The 26,796-nt window shown below is 41.9% G+C and overlaps 2 protein-coding genes across 11 annotated transcripts in view; one reads left to right on the forward strand and one right to left on the reverse strand.

The window, feature by feature from the left end:
• LRRC57 (leucine rich repeat containing 57) overlaps window positions 1–8,104 on the reverse strand; it is a 30,396-nt gene extending 22,292 nt beyond the window's left edge. For 2 of the 7 annotated variants that reach the window (XM_023757528.1, XM_023757527.1), the window contains exons 1-6: window positions 7,829–7,934; window positions 7,581–7,719; window positions 6,815–7,083; window positions 5,000–5,185; window positions 4,863–4,918; window positions 4,396–4,536 (exon numbers count right to left, since the gene is read on the reverse strand). In XM_023757528.1, the coding sequence (XP_023613296.1) occupies window positions 4,396–4,536; window positions 4,863–4,918; window positions 5,000–5,185; window positions 6,815–7,083; window positions 7,581–7,719; window positions 7,829–7,912 (875 nt within the window). In that variant the 5' untranslated portion in view covers window positions 7,913–7,934. Of the gene's footprint in view, window positions 1–3,329; window positions 4,537–4,862; window positions 5,186–6,814; window positions 7,084–7,580; window positions 7,720–7,828; window positions 7,937–8,013 lie in introns of those variants that run through there. The other 5 variants (XM_014459495.2, XM_023757529.1, XR_002830348.1 and 2 more) reach the window with 5 other exon arrangements.
• A 175-nt stretch (window positions 8,105–8,279) lies between these two features.
• On the forward strand, window positions 8,280–25,285 carry HAUS2 (HAUS augmin like complex subunit 2). Of its 4 annotated transcripts, XM_023757531.1 has the most exons (7): window positions 8,280–8,418; window positions 11,828–11,903; window positions 17,970–18,062; window positions 18,428–18,497; window positions 20,527–20,659; window positions 23,190–23,298; window positions 25,047–25,285. In XM_023757531.1, exons 5-7 carry the CDS (start codon window positions 20,553–20,555, stop codon window positions 25,203–25,205), a joined length of 375 nt encoding a protein of 124 aa, XP_023613299.1. In that variant the 5' UTR covers window positions 8,280–8,418; window positions 11,828–11,903; window positions 17,970–18,062; window positions 18,428–18,497; window positions 20,527–20,552; the 3' UTR covers window positions 25,206–25,285. The 4 variants fall into 4 exon arrangements, with proteins under 4 accessions (XP_023613299.1, XP_006109960.2, XP_023613300.1 ...); XM_006109898.3 differs by lacking the exon at window positions 11,828–11,903 and having other exon boundaries at window positions 8,290–8,418; XM_023757532.1 differs by lacking the exons at window positions 8,280–8,418; window positions 11,828–11,903 and adding an exon at window positions 16,804–16,855.
• The last annotated feature ends 1,511 nt before the right edge of the window (window positions 25,286–26,796 follow it).

The following is a 26,796-nucleotide window of genomic DNA, read 5'->3' on the forward strand; positions in this document are numbered from 1 at the left end:
AGGTTCAATTCCAGTCAAGGGTATGTACCTTGGTTGCGGGCTCAATCCCTGGCCCTGGTGGGGCGTGTGCAGGAAACAACCAATTGATGTGTCTCATATGGATGTTTCTCTCTGTCTCTCCCCCTTCCTTCCTCTCTCGAGAAATCAATGGGAAAATATCCTCAGGTGAGGATTAAAAGAGAGAGAGAAGATACACTTAACATGGGAATGAAGAGGAAAATAATTTAAAGTGAGATTCATTTAGACCCTATGCAATAGAAATGCTCCATGATGAAGAGAGTAGTTTGGCAGGTGATGGTACATGTGTAAAGTAAGAAGGTATAAAACACTGGGGATTGTGCTATACCTAAATGCCCTTCCTAAAAGCATTTACTTATTTTTTTAACAATAAGCTCTCCATATTTTCAGTCTTATCCCATATGGTCGTGCTTTTTTTCCTTCAGTTTTAATTCATCCTTTATTACCACTTCAACCCTAGATATTTTCATGTCATGTGTGGATTGTGAATATTCCCTTAACTTAAATTTCTACTTCCCAGACATCCTATACCGAATTGTACTTAGAATTAGTTTCTATTTGTTTCTTTTGATGCTAGTTTCTTTTTTTGTTAATCCTCACCTGAGGATATTTTTTCCATTGATTTTTAGAGAGAGTGGAAGGGAGGAAAGGAGGTGGGAGGGAGAAACATTAATGTGAAGCGAGATACATCAATTGGTTGCCTCCTGCAACCCAGATACGTGCCCTTGACCAGGAATCAAACCAGTGACCCTTCATTGCTGGGGCCAACGCTCCAAATACTGAGCAATGCTGACCAGAGCTGCTTTTTAAAAAAGTATTATTGATTTTTAGAGAGAGAGGAAGAGGGAGAGAGAGAGAATGAACATCAATATAAGAGCAAAACATCCATTGGCTGCCTCATGCAAAACCTCTACTGGAGATTGAGCCTGAAGCCCCAGCATGTGCCCCGACTGGGGATCAAATCGGCACCTTTTAGTGCACGGGACAATGCCTCAACAACTGAGCCACACCGGCCAGGCAAATGCTATTTTCTTCAGGTCACTCTCTTACTAGAATATTAAGTTACCTTCGTCAGATTTATATTTCTCAGATTGATATCCAAGTTCCTTATTCTCCTTTTTAACTTTGTATCTGATCAAAGCTTTCCATTTCTGTGCAACTTGCTAAATTCTATTTTAATATCTTACAGATGAAATAAATGGCGCCATTATTAAATGCTTACTCTGTCATGGGCACTGTGCTGCCTTCTTTTTTTAAATATATTTTATTGATTTTTAACAGAGAGGAAGGAAGAGGAATAGAGAGTTAGAAATATCGATGAGAGAGAAACACCGATCAGCTGCCTCCTGCACACCTCCTACTGGAGATATGCGTGCAACCAAGGTACATGCCCTTGACTGGAATCGAACCTGGGACCTTTCAGTCCACAGGCTGACGCTCTATCCACTGAGCCAAACTGGTCAGGGCTGTGCTGCCTTCTTATGTATCTTTTCACCATATCCTCCCAACATACCTGAAAGGTAGGAGGCCCATATTACAGATGAGAATAAATTGCTCTAATTCATAAAGCTACTAAATGACAGACTTTGGATTCAAACCAGGGTCTTTCTCACTCCGAGGCCTATAATCTTTTTTTTTTTTTACTTTGGGAGGGGGGATAGGTTTTATTTATTGAGCACCTACTCTGTGCTGGACAAAGTCTCTGCAAAGAGATTCTCAAGAATTGCAAGGCCTTTCATCTTATTCAGTATTCTACACTGACTTCACCCAAGCTCTAAAAGAATGTACATGACTTAGGGCTGGTGGGCAATAGAATGTGGGTCTCCAGACCACAAGTCCACCTACTTTGTTGGTTCATTTTTAAGTCTAAATGCTTGTGTACTGTAACTTGGGATATATTACTTTACATAGTACCTGCCATCAAGTAGTTCAGTCTAGCAGGAGACAGATGGATACAGAATGTGAGAAGTGCTATTGTAACAGATGGAGGAGCAGTTAATTCGACTTAGAAAGGGGCTTAGACAGGGAAAGAGCATGTTAATAAGAGAGGGCATTTCTGACTGACCAACCAATGTATAAAGGCAGTTAAAAGGACAGCAACATTGCACTATGGATTTAAAGAGCAGAATAATCTGGTATGACTAGGCAGGCAAATCAGAGTGAAGAAAGGATATCTGGAAATAAGGTTGGGTCCAAGTTGTGAAAGGTAGTAGTCATTGTCATAGGGTTGGGGATTTTTAAAAAATATTTTTTTTCTTGATTTCAGAGAGGGAGAGAGAGATAGAAACATAAATAATGAGAGAGAATCATTGATCGGCTGCTTCCTACATACCCCACACTGGGGATTGAGCCCGCAACCTGGGCATGTGCCCTGCCCAGGAACCGAACCATGACCTCCTGGTTCAGTGATGGCGAACCTTTTGAGCTCGGCGTGCCAGCATTTTGAAAAACCCTAACTTAACTCTGGTGCTGTGTCACATATAGAAATTTTTTGATATTTGCAACCATAGTAAAACAAAGACTTCTATTTTTGATATTTATTTTATATATTTAAATGCCATTTAACAAAGAAAAATCAACCAAAAAAATGAGTTCGCGTGTCACCTCTGACACACGTGTCATAGGTTCGCCATCACTGTACCTGGTTCATAGGTTGACACTCAACCACTGAGCCATACCGACTGGATGAGTTGGAGATTTTTTTTTTTTTAATATATTTTATTGATTTTTCACAGAGAGGAAGGGAGAGAGATAGAGAGTTAGAAACATTGATGAGAGAGAAACATCGATCAGCTGCCTCTTGCATACCCCCTACTGGGGATGTGCCCGCAACCCAGGTACATGCCCTTGACCGGAATCGAACCCGGGACCCTTCAGTCCGCAGGCCGACGCTCTATCCACTGAGCCAAACCGGTTTCGGCGAGTTGGAGATTTTTTTTAAAACTCCAACTAGTAATTAAATGGCTGGGGACATTTAAGTTTAATTTATAAGTTCTGATTTATTAGATGATAAGTACTGATAAAATAGAGAAATGTTAATTGTCCATTTAACTGATCAATAAGATTAAAGTGTTGTTGTTTTTTAATAAAACTCAAGAATGACAAACTATTCCTCCCCAAATTGAGAAACAGAAAATAACATGGGAAAAAGAATACCCAGACCAGACTGAAGGTCAGAGAGACTTCCTCATACAGATTAAATACTACGCTCCTATGATCTTTTGACATAAAGGTCAACCTAGGTTTGTAAAACAAGAACTGTAAATATATTGTAAATAATAGCCCCTTGGACAAGACAAAACTTCAAAAAATGACAGAGTGGTAACTTTATAAATGTTCATATCAATAACAATTTGAAAACATTTACCTTTGTACCTTCAGTTTCTCTTAATAAACATGGTTCCACTACCACAAGATGTTTATCAGTCACATGAAGGCATTGCAGTACTTATGCAACCTCAACATGAAACATTTCTTCCTAATCAGTTTATTTTCAAACAAAAGGCCATTTACAGGTTAGTTTTCCTGTCTTCTTTTAAAGGATGAACCTTTCTTCCAACCAAAAAGTTCATTAAAAATTCTTTATTTAATATATTCTCTCATTCAGAGAATAAACTTGATAAACATAGGTTGTTTTAAAATACTATAGTTGCTTTTTGACAGGTAATTTGATTAGTAGAGTTATAAAATACAAAAAGGAGAAAAGGATTACCAGAAATAAGACATTATTTCTACCAAAGCTTCAGGAAAATCTTGATTATTAAAACCCTAGTATCTTACAAGTTTTGCATATATGGTTCTAGCTCTTCAGAGCCTTCTACCAATAAGGCACCTGCAATAGTAAAGAAGTTGCTACTGCAGCCTTGGGAACATGTCTTAGTGTTGTAGTGAAGCTTCTCTGACAAGATACACTTTTAATCAAGACAGTCACACGTTTATGTACATCCTAAATTCCAAGTATAAATACTATAATTGAACTGATGGACGGGAACAACACACAGATCCTTAGATTAACCATAGCAGCCTCTCAACAAGTTATTTCAATATCATAAAAATGTGAAATGTTAACACAGAAGTGGGATGGCAGCTGATTTTATGAAAGCTCACTCATTGAAACTACACATGAAATTTCAAGCTGTGGCGTGGAGCTATTCTATTACCAGGCAGCATCCCCTCACTGTATAAATAGCAACTAGCTATTGGTTTCTTACAACCAAACTAATGATGATTTGAAGATCAACATTGTCCATTGCCCTATTCATGACTCAAAACGGAGAATTCTTCCTGTCTGTTGATTCCTTTTAGCTTATTTAAGATAAGCTCTGAAAAGGAAAGAGATCAAATGCAATATAATCTCCTGGAGTATCAGCTCCTTACTGCAGACTTCCTTGACAGCAACAGGAGCCTTTGCTTTGGCCAGATTGCAGCAGGTTCCAAATTAACGTCCTGTAAGGATTCCCATGCTTGTGGAGAACATCATGCAAACTTCTTCTTGGTGGCTGTGAACCTCTCCATGTACTAAAAGTCACGAAAGAAAAAAAATATATATGTGCTGTTTTGGCATGAGCAAATACTAACCTTTTTCATATGATTTTTTTTTCCATTTAGGTTTTTATTGGATATGGTCCCTTATTTCCTACAAAATCTACCTATTCTAAATGCAAATCTAAAGCACATTAGTTTTGGGGTCTTTTAAGCTTTTCTTTGATATTTTAATAGAAAACCTATCAAAAGACAAAGATGCTTTACAATACACCGTCTAGAGAAAAAGTCATCTTGGTACAATACGAGTGTATATACCAGTACATCTTTGTACAAGAATTTGGCTGACTCTTAGAACTCACCTCCAAAATGGGAAACAGATCCTGTTGACAAATAGGATTATCCATGCAGCCTGTGGCTATAAACATTCATGTGGGTCACTTCACCATTCTCTTCTCTGGAGCAGTGACTAGAAATGCAGAAGTATATGAATACATACCTTCTCATAGCCTTCTAGTTCTCGAAGTTTCTTTATCTCAAAAAGGTTGCCTTCCACAGCAAGCAGACAGATCTGGGAATCACTGAGGATGCTCTGTGGAAGCATGCTGAGCTCAAGGCAGTTCTCTTCCAGGCGAAGAACTTTAAGGCGAGGACAGCAAGATATCTTTACTGAGATCTGAGATATCTATTTAACAACAAAAAATAACAGGAAAAAGTATAAGCACTGTAATGGTTATTTTTTACTAAATTAAAACAAAAAATCTTTACCTGACAATTTGTCCTAGTTCTCTTTTTACCGCCTCCATTTTCTTACTACCTACTCATTCCAGAAGCCTCTGTCATGTAGCATCTGTTACTACTCCTCCACTTTTTTGGGGGGTGGGGAAAGAGCACTTGCTTTGGAACCAGTGGCTTTTGGAAATAAAATTTTCTGATAATAAAAGCACTATTTATTATAGAAAACTTGAGAGTCAAGTTTTTAAATTTAAAGAAAAGAACTGCAATCTACCAGCAATAAACATTTTGGTACATTCACTGCCAATCTTTTATGTGTATATAAATGCTTGATTGTACTATCCCTTCCTTGAAACTCCCTACTGTATCTAAGTACTGAGTTTTTCTAACTTTTGAATAATTCATTTTTAGCTTCCTTTCTTGTTCCTATGGACATTTTTCAAGCAGTAGCCACTAATACTTAATATTTGATCATCTGTCTAAACCAGTGGTTCTCAACCTTCCTAATGCCACAACCCTTTAATACAGTTCCTCATGTTGTGGTGACCCCCAACCATAAAATTATTTTCGTTGCTACTTCATAACTGTAATTTTGCCACTGTTATGAATCATAATGTAAATATCTGTTATGAAGGAGTATTTTCATTGTTACAAATTGAACATAATTAAAGCATAGTGATTAATCACAAAAACAATATGTAATTATATATCCGATGGTCTTAGGCGACCCCTGTGAAAGGGTCGTTCGACCCCCAAAGGGGTCGCGACCCACAGGTTGAGAACCGATGATTTAATGTTTCAACACTGTGTCTTATGTCTAAACCAAAGATTGTTTCTCCAGTTATACATAATAACCAAAGAGCTTCCGAAGTAATGGAAACAAATTTCAAATATTACAATCAAAGCTGTCCAACAAGGAAATGAGCTATCTCCAGAATGCCTATTGCTGATGTTTCTTAGCAAAAGCAGAACACACATTGACAAAGATGTCCAAAAAAGGACAACAGATTACCTCTGATGTCTAACTCTGAGAACCTATGAGTATAAGCCTCTTTTCCACTCTATCTTTCTGACAGCTCCATATAAATATTATTGATTTCAGAGAGGAAGGGAGAGGGAGATAGAAACATCAATGATGAGAGAGAATCACTGATTGGCTGCCTCCTGCACTCGAGCCCACAACCCGGGCATATGCCCTGACCGGGAATTGAACAGTGACCTCCTGGTTCATAGGTCGACACTCAACCACTGAGCCACGCTGGCTGGGCCTGACAGCTCCTTGTTAGATGACTGGAGACATGTTTGAAAAGGATCTGAAGAACTCTTCAAGATTTGTGAGACAGTAGTTTAACTTTTGAAGTTAGCACCCCGTTACCCATCCCAACCTCTCTATAAAATACCTACACAACCAACACAACCAGTGTCTCAACTCTCTCCACGGGACTTTGGGCCTTGAAATTAGTCCAGCCCACAGAATATACTTCTCATCCAGCTTCCGATGCCCAGCTCCATGATTACAGTTTAGAGAAAAACAGATTATTCAGGATATATATTAGAAAGGAACCCTTAAGCTCTCGACCTGGTTCTGGTTGAGGTTGAGTTCGATGACCTGCAGCTCCCCCACTATGTCAGGTATGCTCCGAATCTGGTTCTTGGAGAGATCCACCACATCCAGGTGCTGCAGGTTACAAAGCTGGGGTGGTAGTGCTCGCAGCTGGTTCCCAGAGAGGCTCAGGGTCTTGAGGGCAGACAGTTGCCCAAAGGTAGACGGCAACTCTCTCAAGTGATTGTTGTTCAGGCTTAGCGTCTCCAGTTTTTTCAGATTGCATAACTCACCAGGAAGAACAGCTGGCAAAGATAAAAAACACAGAAACCTGAATCTGATACAGCTGAAAACACCTCTGATGAAATTTATAAAAGCTACATGGCAGCCTGCTATGCCTCTTGTTAATATACACAGAATTCCCACGTGTGCCATTTTTAAGTATTGCATTTTTACCAACATAGTCCTCAGAAGGGGAGAGTGCCATCAAAATGCAAGAAAGCATGTATGTGTATAGTTTGTGCAGGAGCCTCCGCACAACCTGACAGCAATTTCGTGGCGTTTGGAAAGTCCCTCCCCTCCCATTGCCTCGTCCAAATCTCCCCAGTCCCAATCGTTTTACCACCAGAGGCGGCTTGTAGATGTAATTACAAGAGAGAGAAAACTTCAGGGACTCTGACAATCTCCTGCGTCTTGAGCAGCCGGAACGGTTTCATAACAAAACATTGGCTTGTGAGAGAACACCACCCTCCTTCACAGCCGACCAGTAGTAGCAAAAGCTACCCAGACGCAAAAGCCATACTCAGTTTGTTGTTGTTCAAGGAGAGGCTCTTGAGCAGCGTGAACTTGCCGATAATCACAGGCGGTAGGCTCTCGATCCTGTTGTTGGATAAGTCGATGGTCCTGAGATTGCTCGTCAGCTTCTGTAACTCTGAAGGGAACTGGAGAAAGGGGCTCACAGCGCGGAGAACCCCTCGCCGGTTAACTTCACCGCCCCCGCCACCCGTCTCCCGTGTCACCCCCAGTCCGGTCCCTCCCAGCCTCACTCACCTCGGTCAGCCCACGGTCCTTCAGCTGAAAGACCCCGGTTTTCTGCGCGGTTTCCACGTGAGCGCGGAGGGCACTGTTTCCCATCCTGGCGCCGCGGCTCGGGCCCCTGCGGGAAGGAAGTGCAGCTGTCACCCCGCGGTCCAGGCGCGCAGCCACCCCGCCGGCCTCCCGGCTGCGCGTCCCACCCTCGCCGGCAGGACTCGGAATCCGGGCGGGGAAGACAGGGAAGGGCGGGCGGCCCGACCACCAGGCCCTGCCGCCTGCCGCTGCAGCAGCCGCTCCGAGGCTAGACGCCGCCAGGAGCCCGCGGAGGACCCGGGAGCCCCGGACTTGCTCACGGCGGGCTCTGAAGACAACCCGGGAGGCGCGCGAGCCTGCGGGGCGCTTCCCGGGCTTCCGCCTGAGCGGACCCGCCCCGTGACGTCATCGAAGCGCGCGGCGCGGCGGGCGGGCGTTCCACTCATTCCCGGCGCCGCTCGGGGAGGTGCGTCTCGGGCATGGCTGCGGCCGACCCTGGGGACCCGGCGCCGGCGCCAAACCCTGCCGGGCTACTGCTGGGCCATATCGTGGCCTCGGGGACAGTCGCTCAGGTAGGTGGGCGGCGATGGCGTCATTAAGGGGGGGCCCCGGTGGCGACAGAGGGAGGCTGTGAAGCGGTTCTGGCTGAGGCTGAGCCAGAGGAGACGCGGGCGGAGCAGGTTCCTGGCCACGGCAGGTACCGTTCTGCGAAAGCGGGGTTCTGAGTAGGTGACGGCTCCACGAGACGGGCTTTCGGGTGTCTGCAGGCGAGTTATCCCAGGTCTGTTCGTGGGAGATAATAAAGACCGGTTTTCCCGCCTTTTTCCCCCTCCTCCTTCTTCTGAAACAGTAATCCCTCCTTTGGAAAACTGCTGTTTGAACTACTCTGTTATTCTTAGACAGTCTCTTATTCTGTAGGTCAACTCTGTTGTTTTTAGACTGTAAAATAACTTTGTTTTTTGTTTGAATAGAAAAGATAAACTTAACTGTCTGACCTTGCAAGCTAGCCATCTAAAGGGGCTGATACACTGATACTGATATTAATTCACATATTCTGCCGAGTGTTCGTTCATCCAAGGTTACAGGTGTCTGTATAGATATGATATGGTACTCAAAGTTACAAGTTGTCTATAGATATGACAGGTGTTTGATTAGGTATAATATGTACTCAAAGTTTCAAGTTGTCTATAAATATGACAGGTGTTTGTTAGGTACGATACGTATTCAAGGTTACAAGCTGTCTTACACAAAGAACCAGAAGGTTATAAAAAAAAAAAATACTCCCTCCTGTGTTTGTTCAGAATCTGACAGAGGAATCTGCCCTGAACCTGCGAGCAGTAAAGATGAATCCGAACTAATTGGCTGATTAAGGCGTCTTGTCCATCTGACACAATACTTCAATCTAGGGCAGTGGTCGGCAAACTCATTAGTCAACAGAGCCAAATATCAACAGTACAACGATTGAAATTTCTTTTGAGAGCCAAATTTTTTCTTTTTCTTTTTATTTATTTATTTTTTAAATATATTTTATTGATTTTTTACAGAGAGGAAGGGAGAGAGATAGAGAGTTAGAAACATCGATGAGAGAGAAACATCGATCAGCTGCCTCCTGCACATCTACGAGGGATGTGCCCGCAACCCAGGTACATGCCTTGACCGGAATCGAACCTGGGACCTTTCAGTCCGCAGGCTGACGCTCTATCCACTGAGCCAAACCGGTTTCGGCGAGAGCCAAATTTTTTAAACTTAAACTATATAGGTAGGTACATTGTTATTAACTTAATTAGGGTACTCCTAAGCTGGCCTTTGCTAAAAACGTCCTCAATCTGATTGAGGTACGTTCTCTGAGGTCGACCCCTTCCAACTCTCCCATCCACACTCGTCTTGTGTACTTGTTTCGTCTATCTCAGTGGTCGGCAAACTCATTAGTCAACAGAGCCAAATATCAACAGTACTTCTTCAAAATAGACTCGCCCAAGCCGAAAACCAACTTCTGCGCATGGGCCACGAAGTTTCAATCACACTGTACGTGCGCCCGCACATGGTCTTTTGTGGAAGAGCCACACTCAAGGGGTCAAAGAGCCGCATGTGGCTCGCGAGCCGCAGTTTGCCGGCCACTGATCTAGTGCTACCATCTCTAGATTGTAGTGAGTGACGGGTTGGGGAACCGGCTAATTGAAGCATACGTTCCCTGACAAGTGAGGTATTGAAGCATGTTTGGGGCGGGAGGCGCGAGTACCCGAGAGCGCCAGGGGAAACGCGCATCTTTAAAGGCCCCTCAAAAATGTATTGGTGATAAAGACCTGAAAGACCTTGTAACATGGATGGAGGAAGGGACTAATTTTGAGAAGGAGAGACCAGAGGTTACCGTTAGCCCATGGGGTGGGTGGTCTTAGGTTTGGCAAGAAGAGCGTGTTCATAGGCCAAAGGGAAGAAGCCAATAGAGGGAGAAATGGAAGATGTGAGGGAATAATGGAACACAAGTGGCAGAAGTGACATGGGAATCGGAATGGAGGGAAACAAGGAAGAAAATTTTAGAGAATGAGGAAGTTGAGGAATATCACTAAGAAAGGAAACAGAAAGGTAAAATCATCCGCAGAGATTAGCAATATAAACATGATGAAAGATTGACGGAAAATACACCACTTTTTATACTTAGAACATTCTACTACCTGACAGAATGGAAGAAACTAAGGCCTAAGGAGACCAAGAAATTTGCCCAGGGTCACTTAACGAGTGAAGCAGGGTTAGGTACCAGCGTTCTCCCTTTCCTGACAGCATCTCGAAGACGGATTGTGGTACATACTACTGTGACCCGATCTTGAACGTTTAAACTTCTGTTGAAGAACTCTTCTAAATTCCTGGAAGACCTAAGTAACAGGAACTTCTGGATTGTGTGGTGGGGGTACAAGGAGTAGTAATGAGTACATTGGAAAATAGGTAAAACGTAACTACATCACTCACCAGTTCTTGCCTTCCTGGCTTCTCTCCTGTGTTTTCTTCCTACCAAGTTGCCTAGTACTCTCACCTGTTACCAGTTCTGTAACAAAGTAATTTAATAAACCCATTCTGTAAGACATTTGGGACTTATCCCTGTACACCTACTGACAGAAGGTAATAAACACCTAAACTAAAGGAGTAAGTCTCCGGTGAGAGGATTTTAGGCATTGATGGGTGAGCTGTTTGTTGGTGTAGTGGTGGTTTTGGGGAGGATCTTCCTAGTGTCCTTCAAGTAACACGAATTAGACAGTTACCTGTTTTGCCTAGGTAAGTTCTGCCAATCCATAGCTCCACAAGACCATCTTACAGTCTTACCGCACTGCCAATCCCAATGAAGAACGTTACAGATTTGTAGCATGATTTTACTTTAAGCAAACTTTACATATGAAAACCTACTTTAATTAGAAGGGTTTAGCATAGGTTCTTTCAAAATGAAGCATTACATGATCCCTTTAAACCAATGGTTCCCAAACTTATTTGGCCTACCGCCCCCTTTCCAGAAAAAATATTACTCAGTGCCCCCTGGAAATTAATTTTTTTTAAATTTTAATAGCAATTAAACAGAAAGATATATGTATTAATGTTTCTACCTTTTTCGTAAAATATAGTAAAGAAAGGTGTAAATTAGAAACATTGAAGTTTGAAATTATGACACTATTTATTGAACTCAGAATAGAAAGGTAATACAAAAAAAGTTAAATGCACCTGTGGCCATCACCGCCCCCCTGGATCGCTGCAGCGCCCACCAGGGGCGGTAGCGCCCACTTGGGAATCGCTGCTTAACAGCCCATTTCTTAAGTGCATACATCATTCCATGTGCATTAAAAATTAAGAGTAATGCTTAAAATTGTTGTGATACAATTCTAGAAAATATAGCTTGTTGAGTTTTGATCTATCCATTGGAGAACGATTTAGTGAAAGAAAGGTAGGATTAACTGTCTGTAGAATAATATGGGGTATTTGCTTTCTTTTATGCTTTAGTGGCCTTACATTCTAGATCAAGCATGTCAAACTCGTGGCCCACAACGAATATTTTTGCGGCCCAGCCAATATAACAGTATGTAAGAAATGGTTTTAATAAATATTTTGTAACTTAATTTTTACAATATCCTGTTATACATAATTACTAATAATGAACTACAACGTTCGCTAATGACTGATTACTATAATCATGCTGCATTTATTTCCCTTACGTGCCTTATGCGCAGGCGCACCATTTCTCTCCACTAATACTAACAGCGAATATTTTAGTAGCTGTTGATTGCCACATCATTAGTCTTGGACTGACTTGTTTGGTGTGCGCAACAGGAAATATTTCACTTTTGGAGAACAAGAAAAATAGGTTTATTTGCGTTATGTTTATTAATTTGTGCAGTTATTCAGTGTCTGGTAAGTTACTGTTCAAGAAAAAAATATTAAGTTTTATTAACATGTTCTATTATTTTATGTTAAGGATTACTCATTTATTTCAGCCCTTTGTATTCAGCATGTCTCTCAAAATAAACCTACGTTTTATGAAAATTGAAGCTTTTGTTTTTTTGCGGCCCACATAAACTTAAACCTTGTTTATTAGGCCCATGTTAGCCTTTGAGTTTGACATGCTTGTTCTAGATATTTTTCGGGCAAGTTTGCGTTAGTCATGATATCTTGATTAAAGCTCCCTCTGCTGGCAATGTATACGATAAGGATCTGGATCTACAAAACACCCAAAATCTACTATTTTCTAATATATATATTTTAGGGCTTATTCACAGTAGTCAAATAGAATTTCTGTTTACTAGAGTAATTTGGCTGCTCTTTAATTCCTATCTTTATTTGGCTCTTCCTTTCTTAAAGATTCTTATTTTCCCTCTGGTTTCTATCACAAGTTCTTGGCTAAGCTCCATTACCCTGTTGTTGAACCCAACAGTTTATTAGTTTGCAAGTGAACAACTAAGATTAGTGTATACATATGGAGAGATAGAAAGATACCAGAGAGTGAGTAGGTTACAACGAGAAATGGGAGATATTTTACTTTTCATTCACTTCTACCTAAGAGAGAACAGAAAGAAAAGAGGCTATGATGGAAATGTAGTGTATTAGATGGTTCTCATTTCAGCCCTGATGCACTCTGACAGTGTGAAGTTGGACTAACATTTAACCTTCGAAGTTCTTGGCTAAGCTCCATTACCCTGTTGTTGAACCCAACAGTTTATTAGTTTGCAAGTGAACAACTAAGATTAGTGTATACATATGGAGAGATAGAAAGATACCAGAGAGTGAGTAGGTTACAACGAGAAATGAGAGATATTTTACTTTTCATTCACTTCTACCTGAGAGAACAGAAAGAAAAGAGGCTATGATGGAAATGTAGTGTATTAGATGGTTCTCATTTCAGCCCTGATGCACTCTGACAGTGTGAAGTTGGACTAACATTTAACCTTCGCAATTTTCAATTTTTGCCATCAGTAAAATATCTTGTTACCTACCTCAGTGAATGGCTAGCTATGTGTCCAGTCACCTGAAGCAGGATCCTTGGAGTCAGTATTAACTTGACTTTATCCCTCATTACCCATATCAACTAGGACTTGTCAATTCCGTCTTCCCAGGGATTCATATCTCTGCCCACTTTCCTTTTTAACTGCTACACCTATTCCACATTGTCATCATCTCACCTGGAATGCTATAGTAGCTTCTTATCTAAATATCCAATCTTCACTCCTCCACTAGGTTTTTTTGTTTGTTTGTTTCATATTGTTGGCTACTTACCAGAGTGTTTTATATTCTAATAAAATGCATGTTATTTTTGCCATGTTAACCATCTTAAAGTGTACAACTCAGTGGCATGAAGTACAGTCACAATGCTGTGAAACTATTTTCAAAACTATTCTTTTATCATTCCCCAATGGAAATCCCCTACTCATTAAGATGTCACTCCCCATTCCTTCTTCCCCCAATCCTTTTAGTTTTATTTTTCACTAGAGGCCCGGTGCATGAATTCATGCATGGGTGGGATCCGGCTTGCCTGCCTGATCGGTGTGGGGGGGGGGGGGGATGGAGGGGCGGGCTGGCCAGGGGGAGGGGCTGTGGGTGGTTGGCCAGCCGGCCCCGCCCCCTGGTCGAACTCTTGGTAGAGGGGACAATTTGCATATTAGCCTTTTATTATAGGACTAGATGCCCGGTGCACAAAAATTTGTGCACTCGGCAGGGGGTCCCTCAGCCCAGCCTATACCCTCTTGCAGTCTGGGACCCCTCAGAGGATGTCCACCTGCTGGCTTAGGCCCGCTCCCTGGGGGATTGGGCCCAAGCTGGCAGTCAGACATCCCTTTGGCAGCCCAGCAGCCCTCGGGGGATGTCCACTTACCAGCAGGGAGCAGACCTAAGCTGCAGTCGGACATCCTTAGTGCTGCTGGGGAGGCGGGAGAAGCCCGCTCTGCTGGCAGCCATCAGCCTGGCTTGTGGCTGAGCAGAGCTCCCACTGTGGGAGCGCACTAACCACCAGGGAACAGCTCCTGCATTGAGGATCTGCCCCCTGGTGGTCAGTGTGTATCATAGTGACCAATCATTCCCAGTCGTTCTGCTGTTAGGGTCAATTTGCATATTACCCTTTACTATATAGAATAGAGGCCTGGTGCATGGGTGGGGGCCAACTGGTTTGCCCTGAAGGGTGTCCCAGATCAGGGTGGGGGTCCCGCTGGGGTGCCTGGCTAGCCTGGGTGAGGGGCTGATGGGTGTTTGCAGGCTGGTCACACCCCCTTCAGGGTGGGGGTCCCCACTGGGGTGCCTGGCCAGCCTGGGTGAGGGGCTGATGGGTGTTTACAGCTGGTCACACCCCCTTCAGGGTGGGGGTCCCCACTGGGGCGCCTGGCCATCCTGGGTGAGGGGCTCATGGATGTTTGCAGGCTGGTCAAGCCCCCTCCAGTGGGGACCCTCATCCCATGGAGGTTTGGCCAGCCTGGATGAGGGGCTGATGGGTGTTTTCAGGCTGGCCACACCCCCTTTAGGGTGGGGGTTCACCACTGGGGTGCCTGGCCAGTCTGGATGAGGGGCTGAGGGCCGTTTTCAGGCTGGCCAAGCCCCCCGGCGACAGAAGCTCCCAGCCTCTCCTTTTTTTCTTTTTTCTTTTATTCTGGGATTTATTTACCTTCTATAATTGAAACTTTGCAACCCTGAGTGGGGCTCAGAGCTGGCCAGGGTGGGCAGGAAGCTTGGCTTCCTCCTTCGCCAGGGGCAACCCAAGCCTCCTGCTCGCTCCAGCTCCGTGGCCACGGCCGGCTGGAAGCAGGTATCTGGGGTTTATTTATCTTCTATAATTGAAACTTTGTTGCCTTGAGTGGAGCTCAGAGCTGGCCACGGCAGGCGGGAAGCTTGACTTCCTCCATCACTGGGGCAACCAAACCTCCTGCTTGCTCCAGCTCCATGGCTGCCGGCTGCCATCTTGGTTGGGTTAATTTGCATATAGTTGCTCTGATTGGCTGGCAGGTGAGGCTTAAGGCATAGCGAAGGTACGGTTAATTTGCATGTTTGTCTTTTATTAGTGTAGATTGCCAATGCATGTCATATGTGCCAGGCAGACTGTTGGCCATTTAGCCTTTTATATATATAGATACTACCCACACTTACATTTCTATGTGTGTTATACATGGTGTCCTCAAAAAATGTGTACACACTTTGAATGATTATAAAGTCAGTTAATTTTCAAAATTTAAAAGGATCTACAGAAATGAGTAATTTTTTTTGTCAATGCCTGTTTTCAAACTGATGACCATTCTGGTCCAAGTACTGCTGATAATGCAAAGTGGTGGAATCGTAAATATCAAGAATCATTTTGTGTGGTATTTGTGTGCCCTCAACTCATTGACTGTTGCCAGCTTTGTACTGTAAACTTTATCTTTTATGGGTCTTCATAAAAAAAGTCTAGTGGCACTTTAGGATAAATTTTCTTTATTCAAAGCTTGGTTTGGCCTCACCCATTATTTCAAATTAGATAACCTGAAAAGGAGTGAAAATTGAGTGAGTTATCAGCTGTTAAAGTGTGTATACATTTTTGGGGGGACACCCTGTATGTCAAAAGTGAAGATTAATTTGGAGATGTAGTTTTCTGCATAATCACAGAAGAACATACAGGGTGTCCCAAAGATATGTATACATAGTGTAACAGCTGATGGCTCAATTTTGAAAATGAAATGTATTTTAATAAACACTGCCTTTATAATTATTCAAAGTGTGTGTATATATTTTTTTGGGACACCCTATATATGTTAGTACTAACACAATTATTGAGCATTTATAATGTTAAGTCTTTTTATCTAGAATACTTTTTCCTTTCCATCTGTCAGGAACTTATTTTTTTTTAATATATATTTTATTGATTTTTTACAGAGAGGAAGGGAGAGAGATAGAGAGTTAGAAACATCGATGAGAGAGACATCGATCAGCTGCCTCCTGCACATCTCCCACCGGGGATGTGCCCGCAACCCAGGTACATGCCCTTGACCGGAATCGAACCTGGGACCCTTCAGTCCGCAGGCTGACGCTCTATCCACTGAGCCAAACCGGTTTTGGCTGTCAGGAACTTATTAATCCTACCAGACCTAAGGCCCTGAACCTAACTGTCCCCTATACCTGGGCTCCTGAGCATTAAAGAGAAAAAACCAACATGATATAGAAAAATGTTAGTTACATGCAAACAAGTGGTTAGAATAAGATGGAACTTGGAGACATTGTAGAAAATAGGCCTACCTTTCATCTGCCTTTCATCTAGCACCAATATTCCACATTTGTGTGGAAATTACCAAAAAATCAGTACAGCGGTCTGGTAGGGTTAATGGCAGAGAGCTCATTTTATTCTTTTTTTCTTTTTTCTTTTTTTTTTATTTCAGAGAGGAATGGAGAGGGAGAGATAGAAGCATCAATAATGAGACAATCATTGATCAGCTGCCTTCTGCACGCCCCACACTGAGAGGATCAAGCTGGAAACCCAGGCATGTGCCCTGACCAGAAATCAAACTGTGACCTCCTGGTTCATAGGTCAGCGCTCGACCACTGAGCTACTCCAGCTAAGCTTTTTATTCATTTTTGAGTCTTCCATTTCCTATCTCAATAAATATCTTGATTTATTGATTATTACCAGTCAGCAAGCTTTTGCTATGAAGGGCCAGAGAGCAAATATTTGAGGATTTTCATTCTATATGGTTGCAGCTGGGCTGTTTTAGCCTGAAAGTAGCCATAGATAATAATTAAATGAGAGAAGTTGAGTTCCAATAAAACTTTATTTCTGGACTCTAAAATTTGAAGTTATATGCCACAAAAGAATTATTTTTTTTTTTTTTCCCCCCCAACAACTGAAAAATATAAAAACCATTCTTAGCTCATGGGCTGTACAAAAACAGGCAGTGGGCTGCATTTAGCTCATGGGCTATGGTTTCCTAACCCCTATCCTATATGATCTGTAAAGTTCTTTCCTCTGCTAACTTTCTAGAAAAGCAGAAGATACAGAAAATGATGGATGAAGCCAAGAGATGAACAAGATAATATTCTTATTCTGAGATAACCTGCAATTTAAGGAGGCAGTCTAACATAGAATGAAAGGATAAAAAGGAGGGGGTAGTCTTTTTAGAAAAGTAATTATGCCTGGGCAAAACATTCCTTTACCTAAGAGAGCAAGAATGTGAAAAGAAATAGTATGAATGATTTGTAGCAATTGAGGTCATTTAATGAATCTGATAAATGACTCCATGGGGACAGGGGTGGAGGAAATGTTTGATTTTAGCCCCAAGAAGGTCAGAGAGACTAGGTCTTGGTCATTTGTATAGGAGTATTTCTCCAACAACCTCAGCCTTAAAATCTCATAATAAACTATCAGTAATGCAAATCTATTGTGCCTTGTATTTTAGGAAATAGTACAAAGTGATTAAGTCATTTGTTTTTCTTATTTTTTAAATATTTGGGCAAATGATTTGTGATATGGAGGTTTTAAAAACAGGAAATAAACATTGTTACTGTTGTACTCTGTATTGCATTTTTTTAGGGGCAGTGATGGACGTAATATATGCTTATATTTTAGACTCATGGGCATGCTTTTCCAATGCACATAGAAACTTTTTGTGACATGTTGCTGTTTTCTCTGTTTACTTTCCATTAGGAGATATTAGATATATCTAAGAAATCAACTCCTTGCTTTGTGAACTTCTCCAGGCTACAGCAGATCACAAATATTCAAGCTGAAATCAATCAGGTAAATTATGTTGAACTTTTTACTTTTTACTTCTAGTACAGGAAAACAAATCTTAATTGTTTCCAACAGCAATTCTCTTGCACTTAGAACAGTTTCTAGTACTTAACTGGGTAGGTGTTTACTTACGTAGTTTCCTGTTAATGAAATTGTAATAGTAACAGCAGTAGTTGGTAGTAGTAGCAGAAGCAGCAGCAGGGTTTGCACACCAATGTGAAAAGCTTCAGTGAATCACCTGAGCTCTCATAACAAATCCTCCACTCTCCTCCCCCTAAATATTCCTAGATAAAGTCTGTTTTTATCACAGATTATCCTTTAATCAGGCTCTTTTCTGAGTGAGGTAAATATTATTTTTGTTCCTAATGCAGAAAAACCTGGAAATTGAACTTCTAAAACTAGAAAAAGATACAGCAGACATTGTTCATCCTTCTTTTTTGGGTAAGTGGTTTGGTTAAATGGGTGGGTAATTGGAATTTCAACTTTTTCTTGGATTACCTTAAATAAGCACCAGGCATTATGATATACCATTATTTTTTCAGGTATTGCCCCAAAGCTAACAAAGTTTTCTATTTCTGTGTTCAAACAAAAGTCCTGTTGGCTTGCCTAGTGCAAATTGCATAAAAAGTGGCCAAGGTAGGAGCTCCTCAAAATTAGGAGAACTTGAAAAACCAAAAAAAGGCTGAAAAACTTTTCAGGGACTTGACAGCTAAATCACAGTGTGTTCATAGATTGAATACTTGATTAGAAAACTTTTTTTGCTGTCAAGGACATTATTGGGCTACTTGGTGATATTTGAATAAGGGCTGTATTAAATATTGTGCCAATGTTAAATTTTCTGAATTTGATACTTGTGGTTATATAAGAGATGGGAAATATATGCTGACATTTTAGAGGTAAAAGGTCATGATATCTGCAACTTACTCTCAGATGGGTCAGCAAAAATATTTGTAAGGGTGTGGAGAGAAAGAGGAAAAGAGAGGCTGTAGCCAAGTGTTATCAGTTAGTGAGTCTAGGTAAAATGTATATGGGAGTTCAATGAACTATTTTTTTTTTTTTTAGTATATTTTATTGATTATTTACAGAGAGGAAGGGAGAGGGATAGAGAATTAGAAACATCGATGAGAGAGAAACATCAATCAGCCGCCTCCTGCACACCCCCTACTGGGAATATGCCTGCAACCAAGGTACATGTCCTTGACCGGAATCGAACCTGAGATCCTTCAGTCCGCAGGCCAACGCTCTATCCACTAAGCCAAACCGGTTAGGGCTCAATGAACTATTCTTGAAACTTTTATCTAAGTTTGAAAGTTAAAAATTTAAGTCCTAGCTGGTTTCGCTCAGTGATTAGAGTGTCAGCCCGAGGACTGAAGGGTCATTTGTTCGATTCCAGTCAAGAGAACATAACTCAGTTGCAGGCGGGATCCCTGGCGCCAGTTGGGGCGGGTGCAGGAGGCAACCAGTCCATGTGTCTCTCACATCAATGCTTCTCTCTCTCTGTGTGTGTCTCTCCCCCTCTCTCCCACTCTCTCTAAAAATCAATGGAAAAAATACCCTCAGGTGAGGATTAACAAAAAATAAAATAAATAAGATAGATAAATAAAAATTTAGCCCTGGCCGGTTTGGCTCAGTGGATAGAGTGTTGGCCTGCGGACTGAAAGGTCCCAGGTTCGATTCCAGTCAAGGGCATGTACCTTGGTTGCGGGCACATCCCCAGTGGGAGGTGTGCAGGAGGCAGCTGATCGATGTTTCTCTCTCATCGATATTTCTAACTCTCTAGCCCTCTCCCTTCCTTTCTGTAAAAAATCAGTAAAATATATTTTTTTAAAAATTTAAAAGAAGAGGCCATTAACTGAATTCTAGAGCGAATATTGAAATGATCAGAAATAGCTTGTAAGACAAATGTTTGTTTTTTAATGTTTGTGTAGAGTATTAGAGGCAGAGATGGGAAAAGAGATGTTATTTGAAGAATGTGGCACTGGCTATAAAAACTGAACTAGAAGTAGAGTTGAATAACACAGGATTTAGCAGTGGGTTGTCAATAGGAAAAATAAAATGAAATTGATATTGAATATTAGGAATAGCAAAGGGGAGATATTTAGGAGAGCGATGGTGAGATAATTTTGGCTGTATCAAACCAAAGCAAAGAAGAATTTATTAGTGATTTCAAAATTTACTTGTCCTGCTCTGGTCAGTGTGCTAAGTGGTTAGAGCACCCACCCTCTCACTCAAGGGTTGCAGGTTCTATTCCTGGTCAAGGGCACATACCTGGGTTGCAGGCTTGATCCCTGGCGCCAGTCAGGGAGTGTGCGGGAGGCAACCGTTTGATGTCTCTCATTTTCTCTCCCTCCTCCTTTCCTTTCCATTTTCTCTAAAAATCAATGGAAAAATCCTCGAGTGAGAATTAACAACAACGAAAATGTTTCCTTGTCCTATTGCTAACTATAATTACTGTTTCTGGTTTGTGTAGCTCAAAAGTGTCAAACTCTGCAAAGCATGAATAATCATTTGGAAGCAGTGCTAAAAGAGAAGAGGTCCCTCAGGCAAAGACTGTTGAAACCCATGTGCCAGGAAAACCTGCCTATTGAAGCAGTTTATCACAGGTTAGACTAAAAAGTAGACATTAGCAGTTACATGTCTTCTGAAGGTAGTTTAAACTAGTAGTTTTTTCATAGCATAATTCATTGAATAATATATTAGTGATTGTATCTATTAACATTATTACTAACGCTGACACATTAAACCAGAAAGAAAATCCTTGGCTTTAAAAGTATAGTTATGGTGAAAAGAAAGGTATTCCTTTGTTCATAGTGTTTTGGGAATTATAAATAATGATTTTAATGATAGAAATTAGATCCATAACATAGAGTAAATTGGGTAAAATCATGTTTCTTATATATAGACTGCTTTCTATGAAGTAAAGTTATTGTTGCATTAATGTTGCCTATGTAGGGTGGGGCAAGAATAGGATTACAATTGTGAGTTTGGGAAACACAGAGTTCATTCTTGTATTATTATTTATTACGAGGGGCCCAGTGCACAAATTTGTGTACCTTGAAAGGAGCTGTGGGCTGTGAGGCTGTGGTGGGCACAGGGGCGGTTCTCGGCCCATCCTCTGCACCCCTGCTCGGCCCCTCCCACTGCGGCCCCCAGTCCCCTGTCTGCTGGCAGCCCTGCTCCTGCTCCCATGTGCAGACGGTGCCAGCTCCACTGGCACCGACTGATGGCGAGGAGCGATTGGGGCTGGCACTGTCAGCAGGATGCGAGTGGTGGCTGCTGCCCCAGTCGCCCCTCAGGAGCAGGAGAAGGTGGAGAAGCCCTCAGGTGATCAGGGCTGGCAGCCGCTGCTCACACTCGCTAATGGTGCTGAGTGATTGGGACTGGCGCCAGATGCCAGCAGCAGGTGCGAGTGGTGGCTCAGGCACCGGCTGCAGGTGCAAGCGGGACCGGCACTGGCAGTGGGTATGAGCAGTGGCTCCAGTGCTAGCAGCGGGTGTGAGTAGGGCCATTGCCAGCAGCAGGTGCAAAAGGTGGCTGCCGGCCCCGATCGCCCCTCAGGAGCAGGGGGAGGTGGAGAAACCCTAAAGGATGATCGGGGCCGGCACCAGCAGCAGATAAGAGCACCAGGTGGGACTGCGGCACAGGAGCAAAGAAATTTCAGTAACCACCAGAGGCTCACTCCAATGACAGCGACCAGCGCCTCGCCTTGGTTTGGTGCCCCCGCTTACCTCCACCATCCTGCCACGGCCAATGCTCTCCATATTTTGTGCGCACTTCCTGGTGGTCAGCACACCTCTTAGCGACTGGTTGTTTGGTTGTTCTGCTGTTTGGTCTATTTGCATATTAGGATTTTATATATAGAGATTGTATTATTTTCCATACGAACAACTGTAAACCTACTTTTGCCCCACACTATATACACAAATTCTGTTGGGGGAGTTTAAGCAGGGACAGATGAAAACAATGTCACCTAAAGGAGGGGGAAAAACTGAGTTCTGGTCTCATCTCTGTTGTTTATATCCCTCAAAGACTTGGACAAATGATTTAAACTTTTTGCCTCAGTTTCCCAATCCATAGATGCTTTCTGTTCCTTACTTCCTCATGGGAGTATTGCAAGTACCAAATCGAAGATGTAAGTTATCCTATCTAATAAAAGACAAAAAGGGTAATTGACCATACCTTCACTACGCTTCTCATTGGCTAATCAGGGTGATATGCAAATTAACTGCCAAGAAAAATGGCTGTTAACCTCCAACAAAGATGGCGGTTAATTTGCATACGTAGGCGCCAAGCAACGGAGCAAAGCCGGCTGGCCCCGGGCAGGGGCAGCGAGCGAAGGCCAGCGTGGCGAGCGAAGAGCAAAGAGGAAAGCCTGCCACGCCGGCCTCTGCCACGCCCCCAGGCCCGCACTCGGCAAGCGAGGAGCTAAGCCCCTCGCCCGCAGCGCCGGCCCCTCCTGGCGCAGAGCGAAGGCCTGGGTTCTGGGCGCTGGAGGAAAACTGGTACCACCAGCCAGGGGAAGGGGCCTGCGAGGGGCCCCAGACTGTGAGAGGGCACAGGCCTGGCTGAGGGACCCACCTGAGTGCACAAATTTTTGTGCACCGGCCTCTAGTTATTAATAATAAAGTAAAGAAGCAGAAATCTGATTCCTAACTTTCTCCACCAGTGCTCACTAACTGACCCTGAACAAATCAGTATCTTCTCTTGGGTATCAGGTTTTTTATCTTACAGTAATATAATAGATATACAAATCCCATTCTTGTGGATTTATTCAGAATCTATTCAGTACATTAAATATCATTAATGTACATATTATACAATATATATTTTAGAAGAACTGAATAATTTTAAAGCATTTTGCAAATGCACAGATTCAAAGTAGTTTTATTTGTAGGCTATTTCAATGAAGTACATTTGTCCTTATTGTCTTCGCTCATGATTGAGAATTAGTATTTTGAAATGGCTTTATCACTGATAGTTCCATGAATGCAGAAAGATTAAAATTGGCTCATTGGGTTGATTGTAATTATTTTACATCATATTGAAAGTCCTAATTAAAAGGGGAAAAGGAGAACACAAAATAACTACACTAAAACAAAATAATAATTGACTTTTTTTTCCTCCCTCTTTCAGATACATGGTACATTTGCTGGAGTTGGCAGTGACTTTTATTGAGAGATTAGAAACCCACCTTGAAACAATTAGAAATATTCCTCATTTAGATGCAAATCTAAAGAGAATGGTGAGTATTAACAATAGCATTTAAGTACCTCATCAACTCCTTTCATATTACTTTTAGCTATTTTTTAAAATTGATTTCAGAGAGGAAGGGAGAGGGAGAGAGAGCTAGAAACATCAATGAGAAAGAATCACTGATCTGCCTCCTGCACGCCCCCTACTGGGGATCAAACCCCCAACCCTGGGCATATGCCCTGATCAGAATCGAACCCGGGACCCTTCAGTCCTGCTCTATCCACTGAGCCACACCGGCTAGGACACTTTTAGCTTTCTTTAGTTCTGTTTTATACCAGAATCTCAAATGTCTGACCTACTTGTTTAATTTTTTTGATGGTTAATATGAGTGATTTATTTTATAAAATCAAGATGCTATTTCTTTTTTTATATTATTTTTCTTTAAAAGTCATTTTACATTCTTTTATTCCACTACTAGAGGCCCGGTGCATGACATTTGTGCACTGGGGGCAGTGGGGGGTGGAGGGGAAGTCCCCTCAGCCCAGCCTGCGCCATCTTGCAGTTTGGGACCCCTCGAGGGATGTCCGCCTGTCGTGGAGGTGGGAAAGGCTTCCGCCACCACCGCTGCACTCACCAGCTGTGATCCCGGCTTCTGGCTGAGTGGCTCAATCCCCGGTTAGGGCACATACAAGAAAGTCAATCAATTAATACATAAGTGGAACAACAAATTATTATTTCTCTCTCTCTCTCTTTCTTCCTCCCTCCCTGTCTCCCTTCCTCTTTAAAAATCAGTAAATAAAAATTAAAAAAAGAAAGAAAATTAGAAGAGCACAGTAGCTTGAGGGAAGAGTGGTACTCTACTTTGGATGACACTTAAAGGTATTGAGAGGGAAATTAACTCAGGGTTAGTTATGGAATGCCTTGAGACTGAGAAGTTTAGACTTGACTGTCTTAGTACTGGGGAACTATTGAATTTTTGATTTTTAGAGAAAGGCACAGAGGAGTGACTTGATCAGAACTGTACTTTAATAATGGAGAAAATATTAAATAGAGTCGACTGAGCCTTGCCACTCAGCGTGGGCAGAGAACATCAGCATAAGCATCACCTGGAAGTTTGTTAGAAATGCAGAATTGCAGATTTCATTCACTTACCTTCACAGTCTGAATCTACAATTTAACAAGTTCCTCAGGTGATTCCTCTGCACATTAAAGTTTGATAAACTGTGTTAGAGGACTAGGCAAAGAAACTTGGAGAATAAATAAGTTATTCAGATAAAAGATTTAAAGCTGAGGAATACAAAGGATTGTGTAGATTTTTATATTTTGAAGGTCTAATTTCTAGAATATGGCTACTTTTTGGAACACATCCAAAGTAATGAAATTTCTATTCTTGCTGACTTGAGGATGAGTAGGAGCAAAAAATTAAAGAAGTTAATGAGTTTGTTTTTTGTTATGTCTTGCATAGATAGTAAACGTTCAACCTTGGTTGAATTGCAGTTAAATTGAGATTGAATGTATATCCAGATGGAGTTTTCCAACAGATTGAAACGTGGGACTGAATTTTAGGAAGGAGATTAGGTTTGACAATATGGATTGAAGGTCATCTGCATCGAGGTGATAATTGAAGACAGGAGAGGTGACTTGAAGAAAAAGCGTGTCTATAAGAAGTGGGAGAGCACAAATTTAAGGCACCTTTGTATTCAGGGGCTGGAATCATAACCGTTTGTGATATAGTAATGATATATTAATGACAGGCATCATTTCTCTCCTATTTTCCCCTTCCTTCAAATGTTACAGAGCAAGGCTTTAGCCAAGATGGATATTTTGGTGAATGAGACAGAAGAACTGGCAGAGAATATACTCAAGTGGCGAGAACAACAAAAGGAAATTTCCTCTTGTATCCCCAAAATAATAGCTGAAGAAAATTATCTTCAGAAATGTATTGTAACACCGTAACGCCTTCTTTATCTTTACTTCTAAAGTTTATGTCCAAACTATTAATGCCAAATGATACAACTTGTTTAATTAAGCAAAAATGGTTTCTTTTTGCTTAATTGTATGTAGTCGTGTGAAGTCCATTTCTAGTCAATGATAACATGGGTATTTATAGGCTTTGCTGCTAGCAATACTGAAAGAGCCCTCTCTATGTTAGAGTACTAAAATTCCAAGTTCATTAAGACCAAACTAAATTTTCCTTCGTTTTTCATATGTGCACAATGTGTGTGTGTGCACATGCACACACACACAATTTTTTTTGTTTTGTTTTGTTAATCTTCACCTGAGAATATTTCTCCATTGATTTTTAGTGAGAGTAGAAGGGAGGGGGAGAGACAGAGAGAAACATGGATGTGAGAGAAATACATCGATTGGTTGCCTCCTGTACATCCCTTGACCAGGGCCGGGGATCAAGCCTGCAACTGAGGTATGTGCCCTTGACCAGAATTGAACCTGGGATCCTTTAGTCTGCGGGCCAATGGCCAATGCTCTATCCACTGTGCCAAACTGGCTAAGGCTCTTTTTCATATATTTTCATTCCACTTTTGAATAAAACTTATGAAGATCAAGTATAACTGTGGCAGTTTATTAACATGAGTATATTATCTAGATCTCAGGCAGCAGACTCTATATGTCTTTTTTTTTAATGCTTGTTTCTGAATTAGAAAAGTCTTGAATCTAAATATATGTTGATTATTCCTATGAGATTGTCACTAAATGTGCAAAAAATAGTAACATACTATCTTTTCTAAGGCTTGCTTGCAAGGTGGGTCTGGGAACTTAAATTTCAAGAGGTTTCCCTCCACTCTCAATAATAAGAGTTGTTCTCTGTGATGAAGCTGTTTGTACAGTGTGGTTTGTGCTGAACACCTGCTTTCCTTCTGGAAGTCCAAAATTTTGGTACGTGCTAGGCAGAAGGTACCTATGTGACTAGCCTGCAGAAATACGTCTGAGCCTGGCATCTCTTTCATAGTAGACATTGCACAATGTCACAACTCAGGTGCTGAGGGAATTAAGCACATCCTGTGTAACTTCTACTGGCAGAGGACTCTGGAAGCTATCTGTGCCTGGTTTACCCCAGGCTTTGTCCCGTATACCTTTTCCCTTTGCTCTTTTGATTTTATGTTTTTACTGTAATAAATCATAGCCATGAAAACAGTGATATGCTGAGTCCTGTGAATCCTCCAAGCATGTCATCAAACCTGGGTAGTGACGTTGACACTTTGAGCAATTCTTGAGGGTTTTCACTGGCAGCCTTAGAAAGAGGCAAAGAAAAAGGCACCTTATGGCAGATCTTTTAGAGGTTTACATTGTGAGGCACTCAGATATTTTACCTATCTGAGATTATTATGCATACAAAAGGAAGTGGTATACTAAGATTTACTAATACTGAGCCTCAGATGTACTCATTTGTGTCAGTACTATAACTATCCCTGGCTTATTTTTAGATGAGGGGTTCGCTTTTGCTTTAAAAATGTGTGCATCAGCCTTGGCTGGTGTGGTACAGTGGGTTGGGCATCATCCCATGCACCAAAAAGTTGCAGTTGATTTC

This window comes from Myotis lucifugus, unplaced genomic scaffold (assembly GCF_000147115.1).
Source record: "Myotis lucifugus unplaced genomic scaffold, Myoluc2.0 scaffold_109, whole genome shotgun sequence".
Taxonomy (NCBI): domain Eukaryota; kingdom Metazoa; phylum Chordata; class Mammalia; order Chiroptera; family Vespertilionidae; genus Myotis; species Myotis lucifugus.